A 25463-nucleotide genomic window follows, 5' to 3' on the forward strand; every position below is an offset into this window, starting at 1 on the left:
GGTGAGGGGGATTCACAATGTATACTTATGTGAAGTTCTTTGCTAATTAGCTATATTGTTTACGGTTTTGTAAATCTCTTGGTTTTTCTTTTAGGGTTGCCTTTTGTAAAAATCTTCAATAAACATTAAAAAAAAAACAAGCATAAGAATAACCATACTGGATCATATCAATGGTCTCTCATCTAGTCCAATATTCTGTTTCCAGCGGTGGCCACCTCAGGTCACAGGTACTTGGCAGAAACTCAAATAGCAACATTCCATGCAGAATCCCCAAAGAGTAATACTACTACTATGAATTATTTCTATAGCACTACCAGACGTACGCAGCGCTGTACAGAGTCACAAAGAAGACAATCCCTGCTCCAAGAAGCTTACAATCTAAACTGACAAGACAGACAAACAGGATGCCATGGATACGGTTAAGGGGAATGTATCATGTTGTATTTTATTGTATTGTATAGCATTGAATTCTACTGATTCCTACTGTATCATGCATCTTCGCTGATATGCCTCAGTTCTCTTGCTGTGAACCGCCTGGATCTTCTGGTTGAGCGGTATATAAGAAATACAATTATTATTGTTATTATTCTAAAATTATTATTACTCTGTTGGCTAGGTTGGTGGGCAGAGGGGAGTAGGGTTATGGATTGAAAACAGCATTCTACTGATCCCAGAGAATTCAGTGACTTCTCCCTTGTTTGTCTCAATAGTAGACTGTGGACCTTTCCTCCAGGAACTTGTCCAAATCTTTTTTAAACCCAGCTAAGCTAGCTGCCTTTACCACATCCTCTGCCAATGAGTTCCAGAGCTTAACTATTCATTGAGCGAGAAAAAAAATTTCCTCCTATTGGATTTAAAGGTATTGCCATACAACTTAATTCAGTGTTCAGAAGACATTGCACTATTTTTTGCTATTGTGCACATGAATGCTCTACTGAAAAAGTTTCACTTTGAAATGAAGAATTTTTGTATTTATTTAAATTGTTTTAATGTTATGGAATATATTATATTTTAAATATCCTTCTATATCTTATTGTTCTTCCCCAAGATTGTAAACTGCCTAGATGTTTTTGTTTTTAATTATTTGCAGTATTTCAAAGGTGAAATGTGAAACTTCAAGCAAGAAACCCTGGGTCAGTTTGAGCCAGTACACAAAACATAAAATAGTTTCTCCTTGAATTTTTTTCACACACAGCAAAATGCCGGCCGCCCTAGCAGAATCCATGTTAGTCTGGCTGTGGCTTTGCACACAAATTCCCAGTTTCTATAAAGTTTGGCATTCAGATTTACACTTAGGGCTGGATTCTATAAAATGGACTCTGAAAAATCAAAACAAATCTATATATATAAAATCGGAGGTATGTATGTGTGTATGTATGTGTGTGTGTATGTGCCGCGATCACGCAAAAACGGCTTGACCGATTTGAACGAAACTTGGTATGCAGATCCCTCACTACCTGGGGTGATATGTTCTGGGGGTCTCACGGCCCACCTGCACACATGGGCGGAGCTACAAACATAAAATCAGATTTCACCCATTCATGTCAATGGAAAAAATGTAAAAAGCTGCCATTCTCACTGTAATTCAAAAACGGCTTGACTGATTTGAACGAAACTTGGTATGCAGATCCCTCACTACCTGGGGTGATATGTTCTGGGGGTCTCGCGGCCCCCCTGCACACGTGGGCGGAGCTACAAACTGAAAATCAGATTTCACCCATTCATGTCAATGACAAAAATGTAAAAAGCTGCCAACGCAAAAACGGCTTGCCCGATTTGAACTAAACTTGGTATGAAGATCCCTCACTACCTGGGGTGATATGTTCTGGGGGTCTCGCGGCCCACTAGCATACGTGGGCGGAGCTCCAAAGAGAAAATCAGATTTCACCCATTCATGTCACTGGAAAAATTGTACAAAGCTGCCAACGCAAAAACGGCTTGCCCGATTTGAACGAAACTTGCAACACATCTTCCTTTTCAGTTTAAGAGATTGCAAATTCCAGTGATACTTGCATTCTCTATCACAATCAACAAATCACAGGGACAGACTATTACATACTGTGGAGTGGCTTTAAGATCCCCCTGTTTTTCCCATGGTCAACTCTATGTTGCTTGCTCAAGGGTGGGTTCACCCAAGAATTTATATGTTCTTGCTCCTGGAGGTGAAACTAAAAATGTTGTTTATTATCAAGTTTTCTGTTAGTTGTATTGTATTCATTTTGTCAAATATTTCACATTATAATTTGAATATTGTACTTTTTATAAAGCTGTAAAAAAATAATTTCATTCACCACTATAAAGTATCTTTATTTGAATCCATTTACAGTGTTATTGCTATAATTAAATACCCCTGCAACGCTGGGGCATCAGCTAGTCAATCATAAAATAGCACATGGTGCCAATTCACATACTCTACCCTTAGGTGGCAGTGTTACTCCTGCGGAAACCTGGTGTAAATGCTGACATCCAAGTTAGTAGCATGGAGACGGTATTCCATAACACGTGCACAACTTTTTGGAATGTCCATGACATGCCCATGCCCTCCTGTGGCCATGTCCCCTTTAGGGATATATGGCATGCCTTATAGAATAGTGCATAGCCAGATGTGTGCCAATTAACATCAATGATTAGCTGTTAGCACCCAATTATTGATGTTTTTGAGCTCGTTACTCAAATTGCATGAGCAAATCTAGGCATCATATATGGAATCCAAGGTTAGTATGAAAATAAGCACAAGTATGTAATAGACTAAGGTCAGTTGCACGTGTAAATTAATTTGCTAATAAGGAACCAATTGGTGTTAATGAGCAACGATAGACCATAGAATCTAACAAGCTGTATACCACTTTGGGTGAATGTCTTCATAAAGGCAGTTGATAAAACCCAATAAATAAATAAATAGCCTTCATTCTTTTTAGGGCTACATAGTTTTATTCCCTCCCTTGTTGTTCTTTCCCTATATGTTCTCTCTTTTACTTGATAAATTGTAGTTTTACCCTTCTTTCCCTTTTTTGTTCCTGTTTGTTTTGTATTGTTTTTTAAATGTGTTTAACAATGATTATTGTTTTAACGGATGTATAGTTACCTCATACATGTTTTTAACGTAATATTCACTGCCTAGAAGACAGATTGGGCGGTTTATAAAATTCCTAAATAAACTTGAAACTTCATTGGAACCAATTAGCACTTGCGCATATAACTGCTCTAAGTCGGTATTCTAGAAATTGCGTAAGCAAAATTGGTCATGCAAAACTTCAAGTTATTGTGGACATGAGAGGGGCATGGGCAGGTGAGAGGTGTTATAGAATGGTGGATGGTTATAGAATACTATTAGGTACACAACTGACATCAATAAGGTGCAATGGTTAGAACTACAGCCTTAGTACCCTGAGGTTGTGGGTTCAAATCTCTCACTGCTCCTTGTGACCCTTGGCAAGTTGCTTAATCCCCTCAATGACCCAGGTACACTAGGTAGAGTTTGAGCCCACCGGGACAGATAGGGAAATATGATAAAGGACTGGAATATAAACCACTTAGAATATAAATAACTAAATAAATAATTAAATAGCTATTGAGTTAGTGTAAGTGCTTTGCCTAATTTTATATTCATAAAAGAACAGTTGGTGAGTGTGTGGTGCAGTAGTTAGAGTTAAAGCCTCAGCACCCTGAGGTTGTGCGTTCAAATCCACACTGCTTCTTGTGACCCTGGGCAAGTTACTTAATCCCCCCATTGCCCCAGATACATTAGATAGATTGAGTACCTGTATAAATTCATGTAAATTGTTCTGAGCTCCCCTGGGAGAACGGTATAGAAAACAGAATAAATAGTGTGAAAAGTTTCTGTCTCTGGTAACCAGAGCTGAGATTCTGATGTCATAATAACTCATGTCGCAATGGCTGGATTGTCCTATGCTTGGCTCACTTTTGCTACATTTTGATTTCCAGAGTGGTACAATGGAATAAGCTATAGCCTCAGCATCCTGAGGTTGTGGGTTCAACCCCTGGGCAAGTCACTTAATCCACCAAAATCAATAGCAATAAGAAGCTTTACCAGCATACAGAGGACTTCAGAGACCATAATTCAGGCAGCGTGATTGTTATTGGATTTGCAGGTCAGTGGCTCAATCATTAGTCCAAACAAATATTTTAAAATCATTTTTAAAACTTTCAATCATTTTTTCTTAATGTTTTAACTATCTTGTTGTGAATAGTGTAGATAATCTTTAGCTGCAAACTATTGTCAGTTAAGAACATAAGAACATAAGCAATGCCTCCGCTGGGTCAGACCAGAGGTCCATCGTTCCCAGCAGTCCACACACGCGGTGGCCCATCAGGTCCAGGACCTGAACTGTAATCCTCTATCAATACCCCTCTATCCCCTTTTCCAGTAGGAAATTGTCCAATCCTTTCTTGAACCCCAGTACCGTACTCTGCCCTATTACGTCCTCTGGAAGCGCATTCCAGGTGTCCACCACACGTTGGGTAAAGAAGAACTTCCTAGCATTCGTTATGAATCCGTCCCCTTTCAACTTTTCCGAGTGCCCTCTTGTTCTTTTATTATTCGAAAGTTTGAAGAATCTGTCCCTCTCCAATACAAGATAGTGCCAATATTCATAAAGCACTTATCTTAGTAACCCCGATGGGGCCTCCGTTTCACCTTTAAAAAGGCTTCGTCAGGGAAATATTATGGCAGTACGGAACACAACTTTAGCATGAAATTCAAAACATCAAAAATGGTGTATTTGGTTTTCATTGCTTTATTTGAACACCAATTTTGGTTTGTTTTTTTTGCTGTTACAAGACACTTAATCCCCCCATTGCCCAGGTACATTAGACAGAGTGTGAACCCACCAGGACAGACACGGAAAAATGCTTGAGTACCTGAATGCAAACCTCTTAGGCTATAAGTGGTATATAAATACTTAAAATAAATTCTATAACACAATTACATACATAATTGCCATTATAGAATTCACACCTAGCACATTCTATCCAAATTGTTAACATTAGGCATCCTTGCTTGAATTTAACCCTCAAAACGCACCTTTTCCGTGAACAACTTTGGCCAGGATAGATTTGAAAGTTACTGGCAGCAGCAGCAAACATCCTACTTTTAAGAAAACTTACAGAACAGTCTGTTCAGCTCAGTGATTGACTGGAAGAGAGAAATTGTCCGGATTTAGACCCAGTTATGGAATTGAAAGACAGTCCTTGTATCCCTACTTGAAGATCTCCACATAAACCAACCCAGGGGATTTGCCTTGATATTAGCACTGCTGGAAATTCAGCAGCTTTTGACGCTGTGGACCACAATATCATGCGAGCTGTCTGTCAGAAGCTGGTATCAGTGGCACGATACTTTCTTGATTCAAATCCTATCAGGCAGGCAGCGATTCATCACTACCCTAGAGTAGCACGAGGATTAATATCACCTCTTTTACTTCATATCTACGTCAAGCCACTATCTGAGCTGATTCAGTTGATGGATGCTCACTTCTGCATCTATGTGGATGATGTGCAGCTACCCATATCTGTTATACCAGACTTACCTACAGATCTAAATAAACTGCAATTCAAAAATGGGCTAAAACAATAAGGCCTGAACCTAAGTAAGATTAAGCTTCTGCGGGTCCCTAGCACAAATGAACATAAGAATAGCCTTAGTGGGTCAAACCAATGGTCCATCAAGCCCAGTAGCCCATCCTCACAGTGGCCAATCAAGGACACCAGTACCTGACAGAACTCCCAAAAGTAGCAAAATTTCATGCTACCGACTCTAGTAGCCCATCCTCACAATGGCCAATCCAGGTCACTAGTACCTTGTAAAAACCCAGATAGTAGCAACACTCCAGAACTTCAAAGAGTAGCAACATTCCATCTTACCGATCCAGGGCAAGCAGTGGCTTCCCCCATGTCTGTCCCAATAACAGACTATGGAATTTTCCTCCAAGAAAATGTCCAAACCATTCTTAAAATGATTACATACCTGGCACCAAAATCCCTTTCAGGAGCTATAACCCCCTACTAAATCTCAAGTCAGGAACCTTGGGATGCAATTAGAATCAATACTTACATGTTCCAAAAAAATCCAAGTAACCTTCAGAAGCTGACTCTCTCAACTGTGACAACCACAGTCTCTCCATACACTGAGCAGGCAAGTCTTGTCATAGTGGTCCATGCCATGATAACATCAAGGTTGGATTACTGCAATGCAATTGTTTGCACCAGTTGCAGTTGATTTAGAATACCAAGTATGGCTGTTGGAAGGTTGGAAGCTATGTGATTACATCATATCTTTTCTGCAAAAACTTCACTGCTCATCAGTACAATACAGGTTAAATGTATCTGATCTTCAAGGTCCTCAAAGAACAGGATCTCGTTCTATGCACCTCCAATGTCAGTAAGATTCTCCCAAGGAATATTCCTTAATTCATACTGATGTATGCAATAAGGAAATGTGTTTTTTAATTACTCAGAACTATCTAGTACCTTATTTAAAGCAGAGCACATATCGATGGTATGAGTCATCTGTTTTACATAGTTTCTTATCCTTCTGAGCCTCTAAAACAATCAGTGTCATTGTATATGTAATATTTGTTATTGCTAAAAGAATTGAATTTGTCTGAAGCCAGAGGTGAATCACTCAGTAAGTTCTCAGGTTCTTCAGAAAGCCAGAGTAGGCGGCTGATTCCCCACCTCTTGCTGTGTTTGCTTTGGGAAGGTTTCAGATTTCTGATTTAAAATCAATAAAACAACCAGAAAAAAAGTGTTTTCAAGGGAAGATATTTAGATACACCTTCCACATTTTAAAGCATGTAGAAATCATGGACAAGGGCTCATAATATGAAGTTAAGAGGAAGGATTAAAACAATTGAGGGGAAACACTTCTTTAGGGGGTAGTCAGAGGTTTTTATATAAGTACCGTAAATGTGTCTATTTGCTTACAGTAGCATAAGGAACTGTTTCAAAGTGCACTTATGTTTCACAGAGAGAAAAGGGGTGGAGTTAGGTCAGGGGAGTGACAGTACATATGCAGATTAGATCTTCAGAATCTTTGAATATGAAACTGTGCACCTGCTTCCATGGAGCTGCAAAGTGTATCGGTAAAAATATATCCACATGAAGTACAATTCTATAATCTAGGAGTTTGTGACACACACGTAAATGTTTAGAATACTAGCAGGTATGTGTGCACATTAATGCATGCTAAGTGCCAGCAGAGGCCTAGATACTAATCTGCAAATACCCACTTAATTTACATAGTACCTATTTGCAAAGGGGGGATGCAGAAAGGCGAAGCCATGGGCTGGCCTCCCACTTACTATAACAGTGTAAATCAATTTTGTCGCATGTCAATCCTGGAGTATCACCTTGCCAGGCAGGTTTTCAGGATACCCACAATGAATATACATAAGATTGACAAAGGAGTCCATAGGACCAGAGGTCTGTAGAGCACTAGGTCAAGAAGGAAGACTCGACTCAGGTGCATTTACGCCAGAGGTCTCAATGTCCCTCCTTGAGGGCTGCAATCCAGTTGGGTTTTCAGGATTTCCCAATGAATATGCATGAGATCTATTTGCATGCACTACTTTCAATGCATATTCATTGGGGAAATCCTGAAAACCCGACTGGATTGCGGCCCTCAAGGAGGGACTTTGAGATCCCTGATTTACGCCATGTAGGCATTTAAGCGTCTCTTTCATATCTACTCTCTTCCGCCTTTCCTCCAAAGTATACAGATTGAGATCTTTAAGTCTGTCCCCATACACCTTATCACGAAGCCCACATACCATTTTAGCAGCCTTCCTCTGGACTGACTCCATCCTTTTTATATCTTTTTGAAGGTGTGGCCTCCAGAATTGTACACAACATTCTAAATGAGGTATCAATACCTCATTTTTTCCTGTATTTCAATGGATAACGCTCTCATCCTTACAATCTTGTCGGTACCCAATCTTGGGGGTCAACCTTGACTCATCTCTTTCCTTCTCTTTGTATATTCAATGGACTGGAAAAACTTGTCGCTTCTTTCTAGACAACGTTGCTACAATCCGGACTTTCCTTTCTGAGCACGCTGCCAAGACCTTCCTCCACACTCTTGTCACTTCTCGCCTGGATTACTGCAACTTGGTTCTCACAGGTCTTCCACAAAGCCATCTCTCTCCCCTTCAATATGCTCGGAATTCTGCTGTGCACCTCATTTTCCGCCAGTGTCGTTATGCTCATGTTACCCCTCTCCTGAAGTCGCCTCATTGGCTCCCTGTCTGCTTCGGCAAATAGTTCAAAGTTTCAAGTTTCAAGTTTATTAAATTTTGATTTTACGCAATATCCAATATTTCAATGCGTATTACATAATTGTAAAAGCCAGGGATGACAAATACAAATACAAATAAGACTATTATACAGACTAATCATTATATTCTATTATTACAAACTGAAACAAGTAGGTAAAAGGGAGAAATACAATTTATACAATTTATAAAATTAATTAATTAACAATTCTTACTGACCTACAAATGGATTCACTGTGGCTCCTTAATATCTCTCCTCTCTTATCTCCCCCTATACTCCGCCCTGGGAACTCCATTCATCGGGCAAGCCTCTCACATCTGTTCCTTTCTCCTCTACTTCCAACTCCTGACTCCATCCCTTCTGCCTTGCTGCGCTGTATGCCTGGAACAACCTGCCTGACTCGGTACGTTGGGTTTCGTCTCTGGCTAAAAGTCCACTTCTTTGAAGCTGCGTCTAAATCCTAACCCCACCAACTTGTAAAGCACCATATTTGTCTTATCACCCCCCCCCCCCTGTAATCCTTGACCCTCTCTACCTCTTCATTCTTTTGTATTTCCGTATATAAACTGCATATATTCATTCACCATTTTTGTCCAATGTGTCTATCATAATAAGATTGTAAGCTTTTTTGAGCAGGGACTGTCTCTTGCGTGTTTAATGTACAGCACTGTGTGCATCCGGTAGCACTACAGAAATAATAATTTCTAATAGTAGTAGTAGCGTAATATGTGCTAGAATTTATTATTATATAAGAAAATAAAGAACAAAGAAAAGCAGATTAGGAATTCATAGAGTAAAATCTATCTATTTCCTGTTTATTCTATTTGTCATATTGGAGGGGCAGAGGAGGCTGTGTGAGGAAAGAGAGCCCTCCTTCTGTGTGTACCTTCACGGCCGTAAGGTGTGGGGCGGGAGTGAGAACCTGCCAGGCAAGTCCTGCCTCTGGCTGAACCTGCTGGGCGGAAGATAGACCGAGGCAAAACTCCAAGCTGGCCCAAGAAACAGGAAGAGACAGTCAAACCAAGGAGCGCTGAAAGCATAAGACAGGGCAGAAATGTTAGCATGGGCAAGCACATAGAGCGCAGATGCCCCCAAGCAACATAGGCTGGCAGTCCCGGAGGATTAAGTAGAGATGACACTAAGTGTGAGTCTGAAGAAGGTGAGAAACCTGCCAGGTACCCATGAGAGACAGGTGTCTCTCACCTTCCGAGGTAAGAATCTGTCCATTTGTACCTTCTAAGTCTCTCCACAGTATCTATCAATGCGACCTTCTGGTCCACACAAAAATAAACGCTCTGTCCAGCTGCATTTCATCGTTAAGCAGATGAGACAATATATGGCACTTAACAGTCCTGTCTATGTATATAGTATATCTTGTTACATCTATTTACACAGTCTCTGTAGACTTAGCTTTTTTAAGTTCTTTACGTTCTTGAAATAATATTTGCCTTACTAATCTCTCAATTGAATCTGTGATACCTTTGCAGATCAGTTATTGACTCGCACTCTGCATTGTTTTATATACATTTATGGTTTAAATCTCCAGCTTTGTCCCTGGTGAAGTCAGGTGCCACAGGGTGTTAACTATGTATTCCCACCCTGTTATATTTTCTCAGCCCAAATTCCAAAGAGTGACCATTCTTAGCTCTTGACTTAGACCCTATGTTTGAACTTAGCTAAAATAAAATGGAAAATAATGTCACAAATACTTTGAAATCCCAATCGATATGCCACACACTGATAATGCTCAGAGGTACGCACTTTGACACACATCCACCGCTACTACCATGCCTGTACACACTTGCCATTAACTCATATTTGCAAATAACATTTACAAGGTGCATTCACATATTTTTAATGTCCTTTAGCAAGTATAACATAAAAAGTAAACGTTCAATGTGCAAAGTTGATATTTTAAGGAAAGTTTTCAAAATTTGGACTATGTTGCAGCTATAGGTTATTTGATAGCTAGGAGATATGTTACCCAAAATCTGGTTCAGGAGAACATTAAATGCTGTGGATGACTTTTTCTTTTCCTGCAGCCTTAGGTTGTGAGTTTTCTATTATTTCGACACGGTGTGATTCCTCCCACAGGGCAGGGAAGTCCTTTCGAGCTAAGTAGTTTCTGTGTAATATACTCTTTCCACTCTCTGATCTTGAGTTCTCGTAAGCTACACATGCACTACTGATATCTTTCCTGCTTCCAAGGCATTGTCCTTCTGTGCAGGGCTTAGAGAAATTATCGACATTTTCAAACTGCATTCAAATGCAAGTCCACTCTAGACTTGATTGACTTTCTACTAAACCTGTACAGTGTGTGAAAATGTCATATATACTTGTCCTGTAGCATAGTGAAAATTGATATGGTAATAAAATATGTGATGAGTACTGGCCCATTACGACAATGAAATCAGATTGCAGAGAGCAGGAGAGACTGGGCTAGTTGTGATGCATTTGGCTTGACTTGGCTCAGTGTACAAGTTATATTATTTCAGTACTATGTGGTTGATAGGATTAGAGGAATGCTAGGGGCAAGATTTCTCTGGTCCTCTTCTGTTGTCAAGCAGCTTTTGAAGTAAGCCTTTGCCTGATTCTCGACAAAATGGGTCCATCATGGAAAAAGTAGGGTGAATACTGGACACTATTTAAAGGCTCCACAGATATGAACATCTGGGCAAATTGTGCATACATTATAGGTGCCAGAACTATGGTTACAGTGAATGTTTGAGCACCCCCCAATATCTACAACTCCATTACTCTGACTAGGGAGCATTTATTTGGAACTCTTTCAATTGAAAGGAAGCTGTGGAACAAGGGATCATAGTTATTTCATTATGGAAAGAGTAGTGGATGGATGAAACAACCTCTCAGTGGAGTGGTGAAGACAATCTGAATTTAAGAAAACAAAGGACAAGCACAGCGGAAGAGGAAGGGATTGTAGAGATTAGTAGTTGGTGTGAATGTACAGAATGGATAGGTCATGTGATTTTTATCTATTGTCGTTTTCTTTGTTTGTATGCACAGAGAATTTCTGAGGGAGAGGAAGGGATAGCAGTGACCAGTCATTGGTGTGGATGGACAGACTGGATTGGTGGTGTGATCTGTTAAAGGCTCACCAAGTCCCTCACAGTCTCCAGTCTCATGTCCTCCAAGTAGAGGGAGCTCACCCGTGGACTTCTGCCACCTCTTCACATGTTTTGTTCTGACGTATTTAAAAAAAATGATAATAAAGTAGAATAATGAGATTCCTTTAGCAATCGCTCCTTTATTTATTCTTCTCAAGTACTTTAGCAAGAATGTGAGCCTTTGGGACAGTCAGGGAACTCTAAGTACTTTCTCTTCATCTTAATTAATCTTATTTATTGCATTTCTTCTGTTTCTACTGTAAACCGCTTAGAACCTCACGGTACAGCGGTATATAAGAAATAAAATTATTATTATTATCATTAGTAATACAAAAATGACTCAAACCAAGAAAGAATTCTGCTACACATCTTCTTTTTCTTAATTTTCTTTTAAGGTTTTACCCACAAGACAAAGAAAATCCATTGTAGCTCTGAAGCAGAGTTTGGAGAGGTAAGAGACTGTGACAGTGGATTTCCCCATCATCCATTATCCTTTTATTCTTCAATGTTATACAACTTTATTACTCACTGTGCAGATTCTACAGGAGCCTCCCTTTACGATGTCTTGAGAATGCACAGCGAGAGTTATTGTTTCATGACTTCTGGACACCCACATTCTGTTCTAGAAAAACCCAAAATGGGCGCACCTAACATTTATGAGTCAGCTGAATATTCACCAGAAAGGTTCATCTCTTCTGCTGATTTTATAGCCCTTTCAGTAAAATATTTTCCATTAAATTCCACAGTGAAAATCTTTACAGAATGAAACCTTTTATTAGTTCTTTTTTTAAAGATACTCGCAGGATTTATGCTCTTAACTGTGGGGTCCTTTTACTAAGGTTAGCTAACTGATCAAGCATGCGCTAGCAAGCTGGGGCGTGATAAGTGCTAAGAAGCCCATTTTATACCTACACTAAACCTTAGCTAAAGGACTCCTTTGGGAGTTCTGCTCATAAATTGGCTCTGAAAATTTACCAGGATGGGGCGCTTACATTTTTGCTCAAAATTTGACTAAACTCTTACATTTAGGAGTGTAAAACATAGGCGGTAAAAGGGGGGGATATAGGGGAGAAAAGAAGTGAGGAGCTTAGCTCTGATTTCTGGCCCGAGGCCCATAAAGCTAGGCAAATGAATGGCAGGCCTTGGATTCCGTACAGGTCACCCAAATTTGGGTATTCAGGACAAATGTGTGTGCAAATTAATTGGTTAACGAACTGTTAGCAATCGTTTATTGACATCAGTTACCACCAATTTGGACATATGCCCGCATCTGCTTACGTGCTCTCCTATAAAGCTGCATGCCCCACATGTCTCACGTGCCACCCAAAAGGGTGCATGGGCGGGTCAGGGCCATTCCAAAACTGTAGGCACAGCAATATAGAAGACTGGGGGTTATGCATCCAACTTACACGATGGGATTTATACCAGGTTTCAGCAGGCCTATGTCCTCAGGTTCAGGAATCCACACAAAGTGCTATTCTAGAACCCGGACAGATTTTTAGTAGGTTAAGGTAAAGGCGCAGAGGAGTTCAGCCTAAACGCTATCGCTCCATTCCCCTCCCCTCCTGTTATTTGAATTCTTACTTTAAAATGCCAGCCATGACATTTAAACATATACCTGGATATCTGGGTGTCTCCAATATTCAGCCGTCATAACCGATCTGGATTGGATTGTTATTCAGATTCCAACACCGAATACCCAAATCACTTCCCCACTTATGCTGAATACAAACAGTACTCAAATCACTTCCCACAGACACTGAACATCGGCAGTTCTGTTCATTGCAGTCCTTTTTTGAGGGGCTGAGGGCTAGGGAAGGAAACCCAGCCCCAAATATAGGAAGCCTCCTATACAGGGTGTTCCCTCCACCAGGGGTGATGCAAATTTTCTCTCATGTGAACGACTGTGTAAAATGTGTGAATGATAGCGCATGTGCTGAGCTTAGAGCGTAATTAAATGGCCAGTGGACCAATATACAATGAAAGTTTTCATAGGGCAGCAGAGGAGAGAGGATGACAGAGAAGAGACACTTGCATCTACTTTTTTTTACACATAAAGAGAAAAGTATTTCCAAATATTAGCTTATGGAGGACAACGTTTCTGCTGCTCTTGATTTTCTGAGTATGGGCAAAGACTTGAGAATAAAGGGCAGTCTCAATTTACCTCAAGTTTTTTGGGGAATGGACCAGTTATTTAGTTTGTGTGGAGAGCTGGTGTATGAGATGCATCGTTTTGCAGGCCAGCCGCTTGCCGGATTTTAAGAAAAAAATGGGATAGGCATGTGAGATCTCTTGGGGGGTGAAGTTAGGGGGGGTGGGTCATTAGAGTGGGCCGAGGCCCTTTTCTGCCGTCATTACAGTTCAGTTGTAGTTGGGTGTTCAAATTCCTTCCCTAGGACATTTTATTGACAAAGATGACAAGGGGTTTTAATCATATTCTCCTCGTCTGGGGTACAGTCTTTATACCACTTATTTATGAGTATACCAGAATTACTTGTACACCTCTTGGAAGCTAGAAGGCAGATCACAAATCTCTTTTTCTAACTCAGGTCGGCTTACCCATGCTGTTTAGCTAATGTAAGTTTTTGATTATTGTACCTGATTATAGAATGATCATGTTTTTTTATGGCATTTTTTTGTTTCAAGCATGTATGGTTTATCACTTGTTAAGTGTTTTCTTACCAATCCTAAGAACATTAGCAAAGCCTTACTGGTGTTAGACCCAGGGCTGTGGAGTCGGTAGATAAATGTTCCGACTCCGACTCCTCAGTTTTTTGTACTTCAGACTCCGACTCCGACTCCAGTACCCAAAATTTCCTCTGACTCCGACTCCTCGACTCTGACTCCAACTCCGACTCCACAGCACTGGTTAATTTTCAGATCGTTAAAATGGAATGTCAAGTTGAGAGAAATGAGCATTTTCGACACCACCTTCTTTTTGCTTTTAATCAAGGTTCTAAGGCCGCAGAAGCTGCTCACAACATTTGTGCTGTGTATATAGTGGGTGCTATAGCTGAAAGAATCGCTCATGATTGGTATGCCAAGTTCAAAAATGGAGTCGGTAGATAAATGTTCCAACTCCGACTCCTCAGTTTTTTGTACTTCTGACTCCGACTCCGACTCCAGGTACCCGAAATTTCCTCCGACTCAGACTCCTCGACTCTGACTCCGACTCCACAGCCCTGGTTAGACCTATGGTCCATCAAGCCCAGTAGCACGTTCTCATAGTGGCCAATCCAGGCCCCTAGTACCTGGCCAAAACCCAAGGAGTAGCGACATTCCAGAATCCCAAAGAATAACAGAAGATTCTAGAACCCCCAAAGAGTATCACAATTCCAGGCAGAATCTCAAAGAATTGCAAGACTCCGGAACCCCAAAGAGTAGCAACATTCTGTGCAACCAATCCAGGGCAAGCAGTGGCTTCCTTCCCCATGTCTTTCTCAATAACAGTCTATGTTAGAATCTTTTTTTCCAGTCTCGCACTCATTTTTTCTTTTTGTTTTCAGAAGTTTTATTGCATTGGTCTCCATAGTCTACCTGTTAAAAAAAAAAAAAAACACAACTTGCTTGTATAAATTTGTCATCTATCTTTGTTAAAATTTGAGAGCAAAAACAATCACATCCTGTTTCCTAAAGTTCTCTAAAGTCTAGTTCTGTCCCCAAATTCTTATTGTCTTCCTTTCCCTAAGTAGTACAGATGAATAAAGATGGTATTCCAGGAAAATTATCTTTGTAGGTGAGGTGGAGAGAGGGAGTAGACAAGAAAAATAACCCGCTGGCTGAGTCATAGAAATGTCCCTGAAGTAATTACATTTATAGAGCCCTGAAGCTGAAAATAGAAGAAACAAGAAGTGTGTGTGTATATCCATGGGTGTAGAGAGGAATTTTTCCAAAGTGGGGGGAGGGTAAGGTACAGTAATTTTTGCATTACTCAACAATAATAATAATAATAATAATTTATTTTCTTATATACCGCCTCTCCAGCAGTTCTGGGCGGTTCATAACAGTAAGACCTTTTCAGTTAGTAATACACTGTGGACAACATTCATGATTTTGTTTTGGTCCTGGAACTTGCAAGCACCACCGCAAACAAACATGGGCATCAGAGGTACCGAGTAGAGAATGACACGGGGACAAATTTGTCCCCGTCCCATCCCCACGAGTTTGGTCACTGGCCCTGTCCCTGCCCCATTCCTGTAAGCTCCGCCTTAACCGTACAAGCCTCAAACACATATAATTTTAAAGTGTTTGAGGCTTGTGCAGATGAGGACACAGCTTGCAGGAACGGAGCAGCAACAGGAAAAGAACTCGCGGGGACGGGACGGGAAAATGAGTTCCCGCGGGGATGGGAGTCCAAAACACATACTTCTATTTTCATTCTACAAGTGCATTTAATTTCTACCGGTAATTACTGGAGTCAGCACTTCTTTGCGTCCTCTCCCCCACATGTTACAAAAAAGACAAACAGTGTAAACAAGAGGAATGGAAGGGGGCTGGTGACCAAAGGGAACATTTCTAAAGAAGAGAAGAAAGGAGGTCCAGCAGTTTGGAGGGATTTTTCTATATTTAAGATGGAGAGGGAAGGAGAACTGGGGACTAGGGACTGTAGTAGCTCTAAAGCTCGACTGTAGTGGTTCTTAACCCTTTTTTCAGACGGACAGTGAGTGCATGTGTGACACACCTCTTTCATGATCCTAACGGGCCTTTTGGACTGACAAATTATAGCAGTTCGTATGAGTTAAATGTATCCTCTGCATCCAGAAAAATCCAATTCCCCAGAAGGAAAGACATTCTTCATGGAAGTCACCCTACAACAAAATATTCTCATTCTCGTGTCATCAGAGCAACAGCATGATAAATCTCTCCCCTACTGGGTATATTGTGAAAAAAAAAATTCTAGCTCAGCATACTTGCAGCAAAATGTCACACCTTGTCAAACAAGTGGAACTGGCTTTCTTTAGAGTGTAAATACAAGTATATAAGACAATAGCAGAAATATTTCTTTTCCAAGGTTAGACTTCAGATAGTATCACATACACAACCTTAGATATAGGTATTATTCCCGTTTAGGACCTCAGCGGTGCAAGCTGTGAGAACAGTTCATTCACAGAGTTGTTTGCACTAAAGTCTTCATCGGTCTTATTTTATATATATTTTTTTAAATTATTTATCTTATTTAAATATTTTAATTATAGATAAGTTAGAAAGGTACTCATCTCTTTTAGAAAAGCATAGCAGGGGTTCTTCCCCTAGTCTTTCATTATTAATGGTTAAATCTACGTAGAAAGGAATTTATCCTGAAAAGTTCAAGAAGTCCATAGTGATGGCCTTATTGAAGAGTGACCAATTAGATAAGGCAGATCCTACTAATTACGAGACTGGTATCTTTTAGTCTGTATCTTGCTAACATTTTGTAAAAAAAAAACTTAGTTTTGGATCAGTTGTAAAATTTTTTTGAAAGAGTTTCAAATTTTACATCATTTTCAATTTGGATTTTGTCCAGTTTTCTACCGAAACTCTGTTGCTCTCAATATGTGACAGTATTAGAGCAGGTTTTTGTAAAGGTGATATTGGGTATAACAGCAACCTTTGATACAATTCACTATGATTTATTGTTGCAAGGTTAAAAGGGATAGGAGTAGGAGGCAAGGTGCTTGATTGGTTCCACTCTTTTCTATCAAAGAGGTATTACAGGGTGGAGAAGACAGATCTCTGGGGATGCCTCAGGGATCAGCTCTTTCGCTAGTACTGTCATTGTGTAGGCTTTTGAGAGGTTTAGGGATTTCCCCAGTTGAGAAGACCATAGACACAACATTTGAGATTTTGAAAATATGCTTATCATCTTTCAATAGTTGGATGGTTACAAATAGGCTTAAGTTGAACATGTCAGAGACTTGGATTATATTCTTGTTGGGTTGGACTGAGAATGTGCTTTCCATGGAATTTATGATGTTATTGAGGATATATGACGGTTGGGATGTTTAGTATTTGGGGGTTTTAATAGACTCATCGTTGTCTTCTAAAGCCCATGTAAAGACATTGATAACATTTTTTTTAATTTGAGGCTGTTAAGAAGTTTAAAGGGACTTCTTTCAGAGAAATATTTTAGAATAGTAATTTTTGCATTGGTTTCACCTTTTTTTTGTTTAATATAATTTATTGCTGTTGAGCTTGCCGAATTACATGTTACAGCTGTTACAGATAACACAAAATGCAATGGCTGGAATGATTACTACATAGTAAATAACAGCAGATAAAGACCTAAACAGTCCATCCAGTCTGCCCAATAGTCACACAAATTATAAATTCATTCATAAATTAAATTGAATTTCTTCTTTGATGCTTCTGGGACATAGACCGTAGAAGTCCGCCCGGTATTGTCCTTAAGTTCCAACCACTGGAGTTGCAGTCGAAGCTCACTTCAGCTTATCCAAACCATCTCATCATTTGTGGGATACAGACCATAAAGTCTATTGCAATAAGGTTTGACCATATTAACCCAATCCTGAGGAGACAATATTGGTTGCCTGTCAAATGGAGGATCCATTTTAAGATTTTAACCCTTACTTATAAAAAAAACATTAAACAATAGAACCTCGGAGGCATTAAGAGGCATTTTAGATAGGACGTTTAAGTCCATGTTTGGACGTTTTGAGAAAGACATCCAGAAATCCAGCAGAGAAAATATCCATTTTGAAAACTGCAAGTTCTCAGCCCACGCAACCAACTTCCTAAATTCTGAGTGTTATTTTGCCACTGTAACTGCAGAGTATTATCTTATTTTGTTAAGTGCCAATTTGCAGAAATGAAATTCTAAGTTTTGACATCGTTTCAGACAATTTCCTGGAGAAAAAGTCCATAGTATGTAATTGAGAAAGACTTGGGGGAAGCCCATATTGATAGCATGGAATATTGCTATTCCTTGGGTTTTGGCCAAGTACTAGTGACCTGGATTGACCACTGTGAGAACGGGCTACTGGGCTTGATGGACCATTGGTCTGACCCCGTAAGGCTATTCTTATGTTCATTGATTGAACCATATCCACGTCATTCTCAGTATGTATCTGAAAAGTTACTATGAGTTTTTTGCCTCTGTGGCAAGTTTCTCTTCATATTATATCGGATTTTAAATCTGATGTTTTATGATTATCATATTTTATGTTCAATCTTTTTTATTGTGAATGCAATAACAACAAAGAACAAAAAATACAGCAAGGTCAAGAGTACCAACATCCAACAATACAACAATTTTGTTTTAGGTATAGCAAGAGTAGGAAACCTATCCCCCCCCTCCCTACCCCTACCTATCCGTTAAGAACAACTAACACCCCCCCCCATGAAATATAGAAAAAACGACCAACAAGTCTCTAATATTCCAAAGGCCCGTACTCTTGTAGCCCCTGGGTAACCTCAGTAATGATATGATTGTCGTATTTTAATGTTCAAGTTATGTATTTCTGAGAAAGTTATCATATTAGTTATTTATCCCTCTCCTTTACAAAGTCACACTAGCATTTGCCACGGCCAGCGCTAAAAACACTAGCACGGCTTTGTAAAGAAGGGAGGTATATCTGTGAAAGTTATTTTAATTGTTTATATCTTGTTTAACATACCATTTATATGTTGTTTTTCAGACCCCTCACCCAGGCTGTACGCCAAAACACGGGCCATGTCGGGTCATACGCATTAAATTCAGTTTTGTCCCTATTCTGCAAGCTGTTAGTGCTGGTTTATTTGCTTGCATTGTTTATTTTGTGCTTTTTTTTTACCTTTTTATTTTAATCTTTTCAATTTTAAATCAAGCATATACAACTTGAAACAGATCAGAAACATTCATAAGAAAAATCAAGTAATTGTCATACAAACACATATGTTTGGAAATATTTAACTAATATTTAGTCCATAAATACGGAGATCAAGAAAGGAAATTTTCAACAAACTGGAAACAAATTTATGTTAGAGTGACAGTAAAAGGTACCCCATCCTGGAGCCAGATGGCAGGTTTGGGCTCAAAGAAGAGAAAATTTTTGCTTTGATAGGAAACATAACATTTTGCCGGAAAGTTAACCAAAAAAGTAGCCCCAAGAGCGAGGACTATTGGCCTCAAGGTCAAGAACTCCTTCCTTCGCTTCTGGGTTTTCTGAGCCAAATCTGGGAAAATTCTAACATTAGAGCCCAAAAACTTATCATTGATATGTTGGAAATACAAACGCAGAATATATTCCCTGTCACTCTCCAAAGCCAGTGTCAGCAACATAGTGGTTCTATCAGTTATCACCTCAAGGGAACTTTCCAGAAATAAAGACAAATTCATGTCCACATTGTCTATTAGAACATAAGAACATAAGCAGTGGGAGTAGATTCCCCTTGATGTCTCTTAATACCCAAATAGTAAGCTCTAACAATTGGGGGTAAATTTTCCAGTGGAATGACAAGAACCTCTTGAAAATATATTCTCGGCATCTCTACAGGTGAGATAACGGGACATTTAGGAAAATTCAAAAACCTTACATTATTCTTTCTCAGTTGGAGAATTTTGAAAACTCTTTGAGAAAGAATAATTTAAGGTTTTTGAATTTTCCTAAATGTCCCATTATCTTATTTTGTGCTTTTATGATCCTTTTCTTTTTTGGGTTGTGGACCTGTGAAACTATAGACCAGTGATTTTGATGCTGGGCAAAATGGTTGAAGCTATCCTTAAAAAGACAAAAAAAAACAAAAATAAACAAATCTGGACTACGTATAGAGATGTCTTAATGGGAATGAGTCAGTGAGCTTACAATGCTTCAGCTTCATTAAACTGCACAACTCAAATGTCTTCGTCATATTAATTCCTGACTACAACATCTCCAGGAATTCAAAAAAGCGTGGGATAAACAGAGGATCTCTAATTAGAAAACGAAGGATGTAAATGAAAGAACTAAGGCCGGTACTGGACAGACTTGCACGGTCTGTGTCCCATATGTGATGATTTGGTGTAGGATTGGGCTGTAGAGGGCATCAATGGGATCGCCACTAACTTGGAACATGTGGACGTTACTGGCCAGACTTTATGGTAGATATCCTGCAAAGAGGATGGTTGGATAGGCTGGAGTGAGCTTGGATGGCAGCTTCAGCATTTGGAACCTAGGACAATACCAGGTGTTCTTTACAGTCTATGACCCAGAAATATCAAAGAAGAGACAAGTTAATTTAATCATGTATTTTTAATGGGTATAACTAATGGGCAGACTGGATGGACCGTTCAGGTCTTTATCTACCGTCATTTACTATGTTACTATATGTAGGTATTATTCTATCTTAGGTACTGATGTGTGCACATATAAATGTTTGTTTGCATTTTAGCTCTTCCGTTGGCCTCACTATGGGAAACTCATAGTAGAAGAAATGTTGGTCATCAAAGTTTACAACTGCAGCAAAGTCTTCAGTAACAGGTATAGTTCTTATATTCTAACTCTAATATTGCACAGGTCTCAATAATAATAATAATAATAACAGCTTATATATGGCAATACCGTGAAGTTCTATGCGGTTTACAAAGATTAAGCAAAGGTACAAATTGATTGACTTAGGACAGGAAATCCATTTTTGAGGAGAGAGTGATCAATAGAACAAGTGAATCGCTATAGAGGGGAGAGAGAAGAGAGGATTAGTTGTCTAGATACTTTAGGAACAGGTGTGTTTTCAGACGTTTCCTAAATTCCTCAAAAGTAGTGGGCGAAAGCAATTGTTCTAGGTCTTTACCCCATGATGCTGCTTGGTGCGAGAGAAGATGTTCATGGTGTTTTTTCAGTTTACAACCTCTCACTGGGGGGGAAACGAAGTTGGAATGTGAGCTTCTCTTGTGTCTGTTGGCTGAGAAGAAGAAAAGGTCAGTTATATATTTAGGGGCAAGTCCGTAGGGTGTCACGTGGTCAAACTTCCTCAGCCCAAATAACAGTTTAGCTCTTAGAATTTCACTCTGAAATTTCATAGTCTACTTTTATATGCTAATGTATTTCAAACTCCTTATGTTCTAATGCCACTAAAATGCTGGGACAAGCTAAATTGGATGAAATTGCCAATTGCTTTAAAATAAATTGCATTTATTTATATATTTAGCCTGGTTCATTGCTCCTCAATATTATTCGGAGCTAAGAACTCAGATCCGGTTCCAGGGGAACATACATAATGAAATAAATATTCAAATAGTAATCCAGAGTGCTATTACACAGTTTTGTTTCCCATTTGCACTGTTCTTACAGGAGCATCTGTGAGCACTGCTGAACTCCCATATTTACCCTTTACACCCTATGGTACTGTCTTCTATTCTCTTCTTTGTATGTTTTTGACTTAAATTACCCCAATATTAACTGGACAGACGTCACATCAGGGAGGTAAAATTCCTAGATGTAATAAATGATTGCTTCTTGGAGCAATGGGTCCAGGAACCAATGAGAGCGGAGTTATTTTAGATCAAGCCCGTAGTGGAATGCAGAACTTAGCAGGGGTTTGGTCCGCTGGGAAACATTGATCATAACACGATCAGATATGACTTAATAACTGGAGTGAAGTCACTAAGGAAAACTAATAATAATAATAATTTTTATTCTTATATACCGCCAAACCATTAGTTCAAGGCGGTTTACAGCAAGAAGGAACTACACAAACAGTGAATTACTTACATAAGCATATCAAAGTTTTAAGAATTTTTCTAAATAAATAATAAGACTGATCTTGGGGAATAAGTGTACTCCAACATGAATTCATTGCACTAGCCTGAAATGCAAAAGTTTTTGCTAAGAATCTCTTATAACGACATGCTTTTACCGATGGAAACATAATCCAGTAAGTTTTTTGTGTATTATTTGAATTAAAAAATTCTAAGTGGGAAGAGAGATGGGTTGGAGCATTTAATTTTTAAAAGGGCGACTATGATAAAATGAAGAAAATGGTCAAAAAGAAGCTAAAAGGATCAGCCGCAAAATGATTAAATCAGGCATGGACGTCATTTAAAAATCTCATCTCGGAAGCCTAGACCAAGAAGAGCAAACAGTAGCTACCATGGTTAAAATTGAAGTCAAAGAGGCTATTAGAGCCAAAAGAACATCCTTCAAAAAATGGAAAAAGGATACGAATGAAGAAAATAAGAAGAGACACAAACAAGTTAGATGCAATGCACTGATAAAGAAGGGCTAAAAGAGAACATGAAGAGAAACTTGCCCTGGAGGCAAGAACTCATAATACTCGTAAGAACTTTTCAGGTACGAGTGCAAAGCCTGTGAGGGAACCCGTGAGACCGTTAGATCATCAGGGAGCAAAAGGAACACTCAGGGAGGACAAGGCCAAAGACTGAATGAATTCTTTGCTTTGATCCTCACTGAAGATGTAATTATTTAGTTAGTTAGTTAGTTCGATTTATATCCCGTCCTTACCGAAGAGCCAAGAATGGGTTACATGTAAGAGATCTACCTGTACCAGAAATGATTTTCAAGTGTGACGATGTGGAGAAACTGAAAAAAATCTTGGTGAACCTGGAAGACATACAATAGGCACCTATTTCTCTCTATAAAATACTAGCATCAGCTCTGCAGAGATCACACCTACATCGCAAGCTCAAATATTATGCTTACTCAAGAGCAGGTCGAGCCCAATATTGAAAGGGGTCTAACTGAACAGGAGAGACTGGTTAGATCTTGCTGAACTGGCTGGCTACTAATATTCAGCAATACTTAACCAGGTGGTTAGCTTCATTAATCAGCCATCCCCTCACAGGCCAGGTTAGCATTGGTCCATAGGTGGAATTGGGGGGGGGGACACAGAAAAACTGAAGATGACCAATGGTACTTGAAATAATTTATTGTTTCTGGACGAACCGACATGTACGTTTCGGCCCAAAAGCCTGCATCAGGAGTTTTATGAGTTATCAAGTAGACATTATTCCGATCATTGATCAAAAAGCAGCGTCAAACAATGCGAGCACAGATTTGTTTGATGCTCACTTACGCCCATGAGCATTCGGATTGCCTGAAAACTATTTTTACAAAGCTGTTTTTCTATTAGCAAACATCAAAAATAACTGACTACATTTTTATTGGCTGTTTTTTGATCAATGATCAGAACAATCTCTACTTGATAACTCATAAAACCCCTGATGCAGGCTTTTGGGCCGAAACACATATGTGTCGTGTTGCCCAAAAGCAATAAATTATTTCAAGCACCATTGGTCATCTTTACTGTTTTTCCTTGTGATCTGACAATCTTGTGAAGGTGTTTCTCCTGTGTTTTGGAATTGGGGGGGGGGGAGGAGCCACAACTAAGCCGGTTAACGATGATATTTGGTTCGCTAAGTAAGTGCATAACATTAGAACAGGAAAAAGATTGTATTAACATTTTGTGCCAAGTAAACCGGGCATCAGTGTGAATATCAGCTGGTGCCCAGTGTTGAAGATTTCCTGGAATTTACAGGTGTGACCAGTTAATTTCCAGGTCCACACACATACAGGGTTACCATATTTCTTCCTGCAAAAATGAGGATATGTGGCCCCAGCCCCACCCCCTCACAAACCTCTTCTCCTCTCCTTCCCTGAGATTGATGCCATGTCTGGAGGGCCTCCAAGCATGCATGGACATGACATGATGTTGTCACATGCATGCACACATGTGTAGATGCCTTCCAGACTCGGTCCCAAGCTCCTAAACCCGGACAAACTACCAGCTCTTTGAAAAACTGCCCAGATGCCTGGACAGCCCTCTAAAAAGAGGACATGTCCGTGTAAATCCAGATGTCTGGTAACCCTAGCTGGAAGCTGCACATGCCTTGGCATTGAATATCCTTAACTCTGGCCCCAGACTGCTCTGGCACTAACTGGAAAGTGCTGAGGCTGTCTAACTGGGTGGATCTTCAATGACATTCTTTAGACCTATGGTTCCCAATGGGGGCACTGAGAAATCTAAGGGGGGGGGGCATTGTGTGTCCAAGTCATATTGAGGGGGCATTGAGGAGCAGCCGTCACCCTCCTTGAGCAATTGGCAAATCCAATGGCCACTGATGATAGCACTGCCCCAAAGCATCTCCTCTGACACAAGCCGCCCAGGCGGAAACAGGAAGTGTATCAGAGGAAAAGCTTTAGGTCAATCGTGCGGGACTTGGTGAGAATGTTGCTGTGTCCGGACACCTCAGAAAGAGAAAACTATGAAGAATGCCCATGAAGATGAGGGGAATGGAGAAAGGTGGTCCGATGAGGGTTAGAGGTTGAGGGGCGCTGGAGGGAAATGGAGGGAGAGGGGGGAAGGGTAACAGACGCTGAAGAGAAGTGAGGAGGAGAGAGAGAGAGGGAAGCAGATGCTGAAGGGAAGTACGTATAGTTTACCCAAGGGGAGTGCTATCAAATCATTCACTGAAAAAGTGGCCTCTGATTCAAAAAAGGTTGGGAACCTATGCTTTAGACGATCCATTTGAAAATCCGGGTAAGGACCTGGTCAGTGGAACTTATTCAGGCAGGAGCCGTTCCTGGCCAGATAGGTCCTACTGAATGTCAACTTCTACATTTTTAGTAGTATCACAGAGACAGAGAAACACATTTTTGGTTTGAGGAGGCCAAATAAAACGATTTATAGCCTTGTTGTTCCCAAGATTTCTAGTTGCTGATGCTGTATTGGGCAAAATATTGGCTGAACCATGTCTCGTCCTACTTTGCTGCCACCAAAGCTGCTGAAATGCCAGCCCTTCATACTCAATGTCCTTCCAAGTCTCTACCAGAAGCTCAAGATGTAACATTCTTTCATCACCTTGAACTAAGCTGAATTGTCTCAATTTCACATGCAACCCAACTACCGAATCTAGATGTGCCCTTGAGTCAAACCAATTCCTGGTGACTACACACAGTGATAGGCCTCACTTGGTACGATACGGGACTGGTTTGCCATTGGCTCATGCTCCTGTGTAGCATGAGGCACCACTCTGTTGCTACTGCCCAACGTAGGGGGAATGATCTGGATTGGCATTGCTGCCAGAACATGCCTGGCAAATGACCCAAGGCAATAGAGGGTTAAGTGACTTGCCTG

At 40.0% G+C, this 25463-nt stretch overlaps 1 protein-coding gene across 1 annotated transcript in view; it reads left to right on the plus strand.

Moving 5' to 3' along the window:
* Positions 1-9268: 9268 nt before the first annotated feature.
* The window catches only part of LOC117369132 (fer-1-like protein 4), a 113488-nt gene continuing 97293 nt past the window's right edge, over positions 9269-25463 (plus strand). Inside the window, exons 1-3 of the mRNA XM_033963169.1 lie at positions 9269-9503; positions 11813-11868; positions 20763-20851. Coding sequence (XP_033819060.1) covers positions 9425-9503; positions 11813-11868; positions 20763-20851 — 224 coding nt within the window. The 5' untranslated portion in view covers positions 9269-9424. The remainder of the gene's footprint in view (positions 9504-11812; positions 11869-20762; positions 20852-25463) is intronic.

Source organism: Geotrypetes seraphini, chromosome 11 (genome assembly GCF_902459505.1).
Source record: "Geotrypetes seraphini chromosome 11, aGeoSer1.1, whole genome shotgun sequence".
Classification (NCBI taxonomy): domain Eukaryota; kingdom Metazoa; phylum Chordata; class Amphibia; order Gymnophiona; family Dermophiidae; genus Geotrypetes; species Geotrypetes seraphini.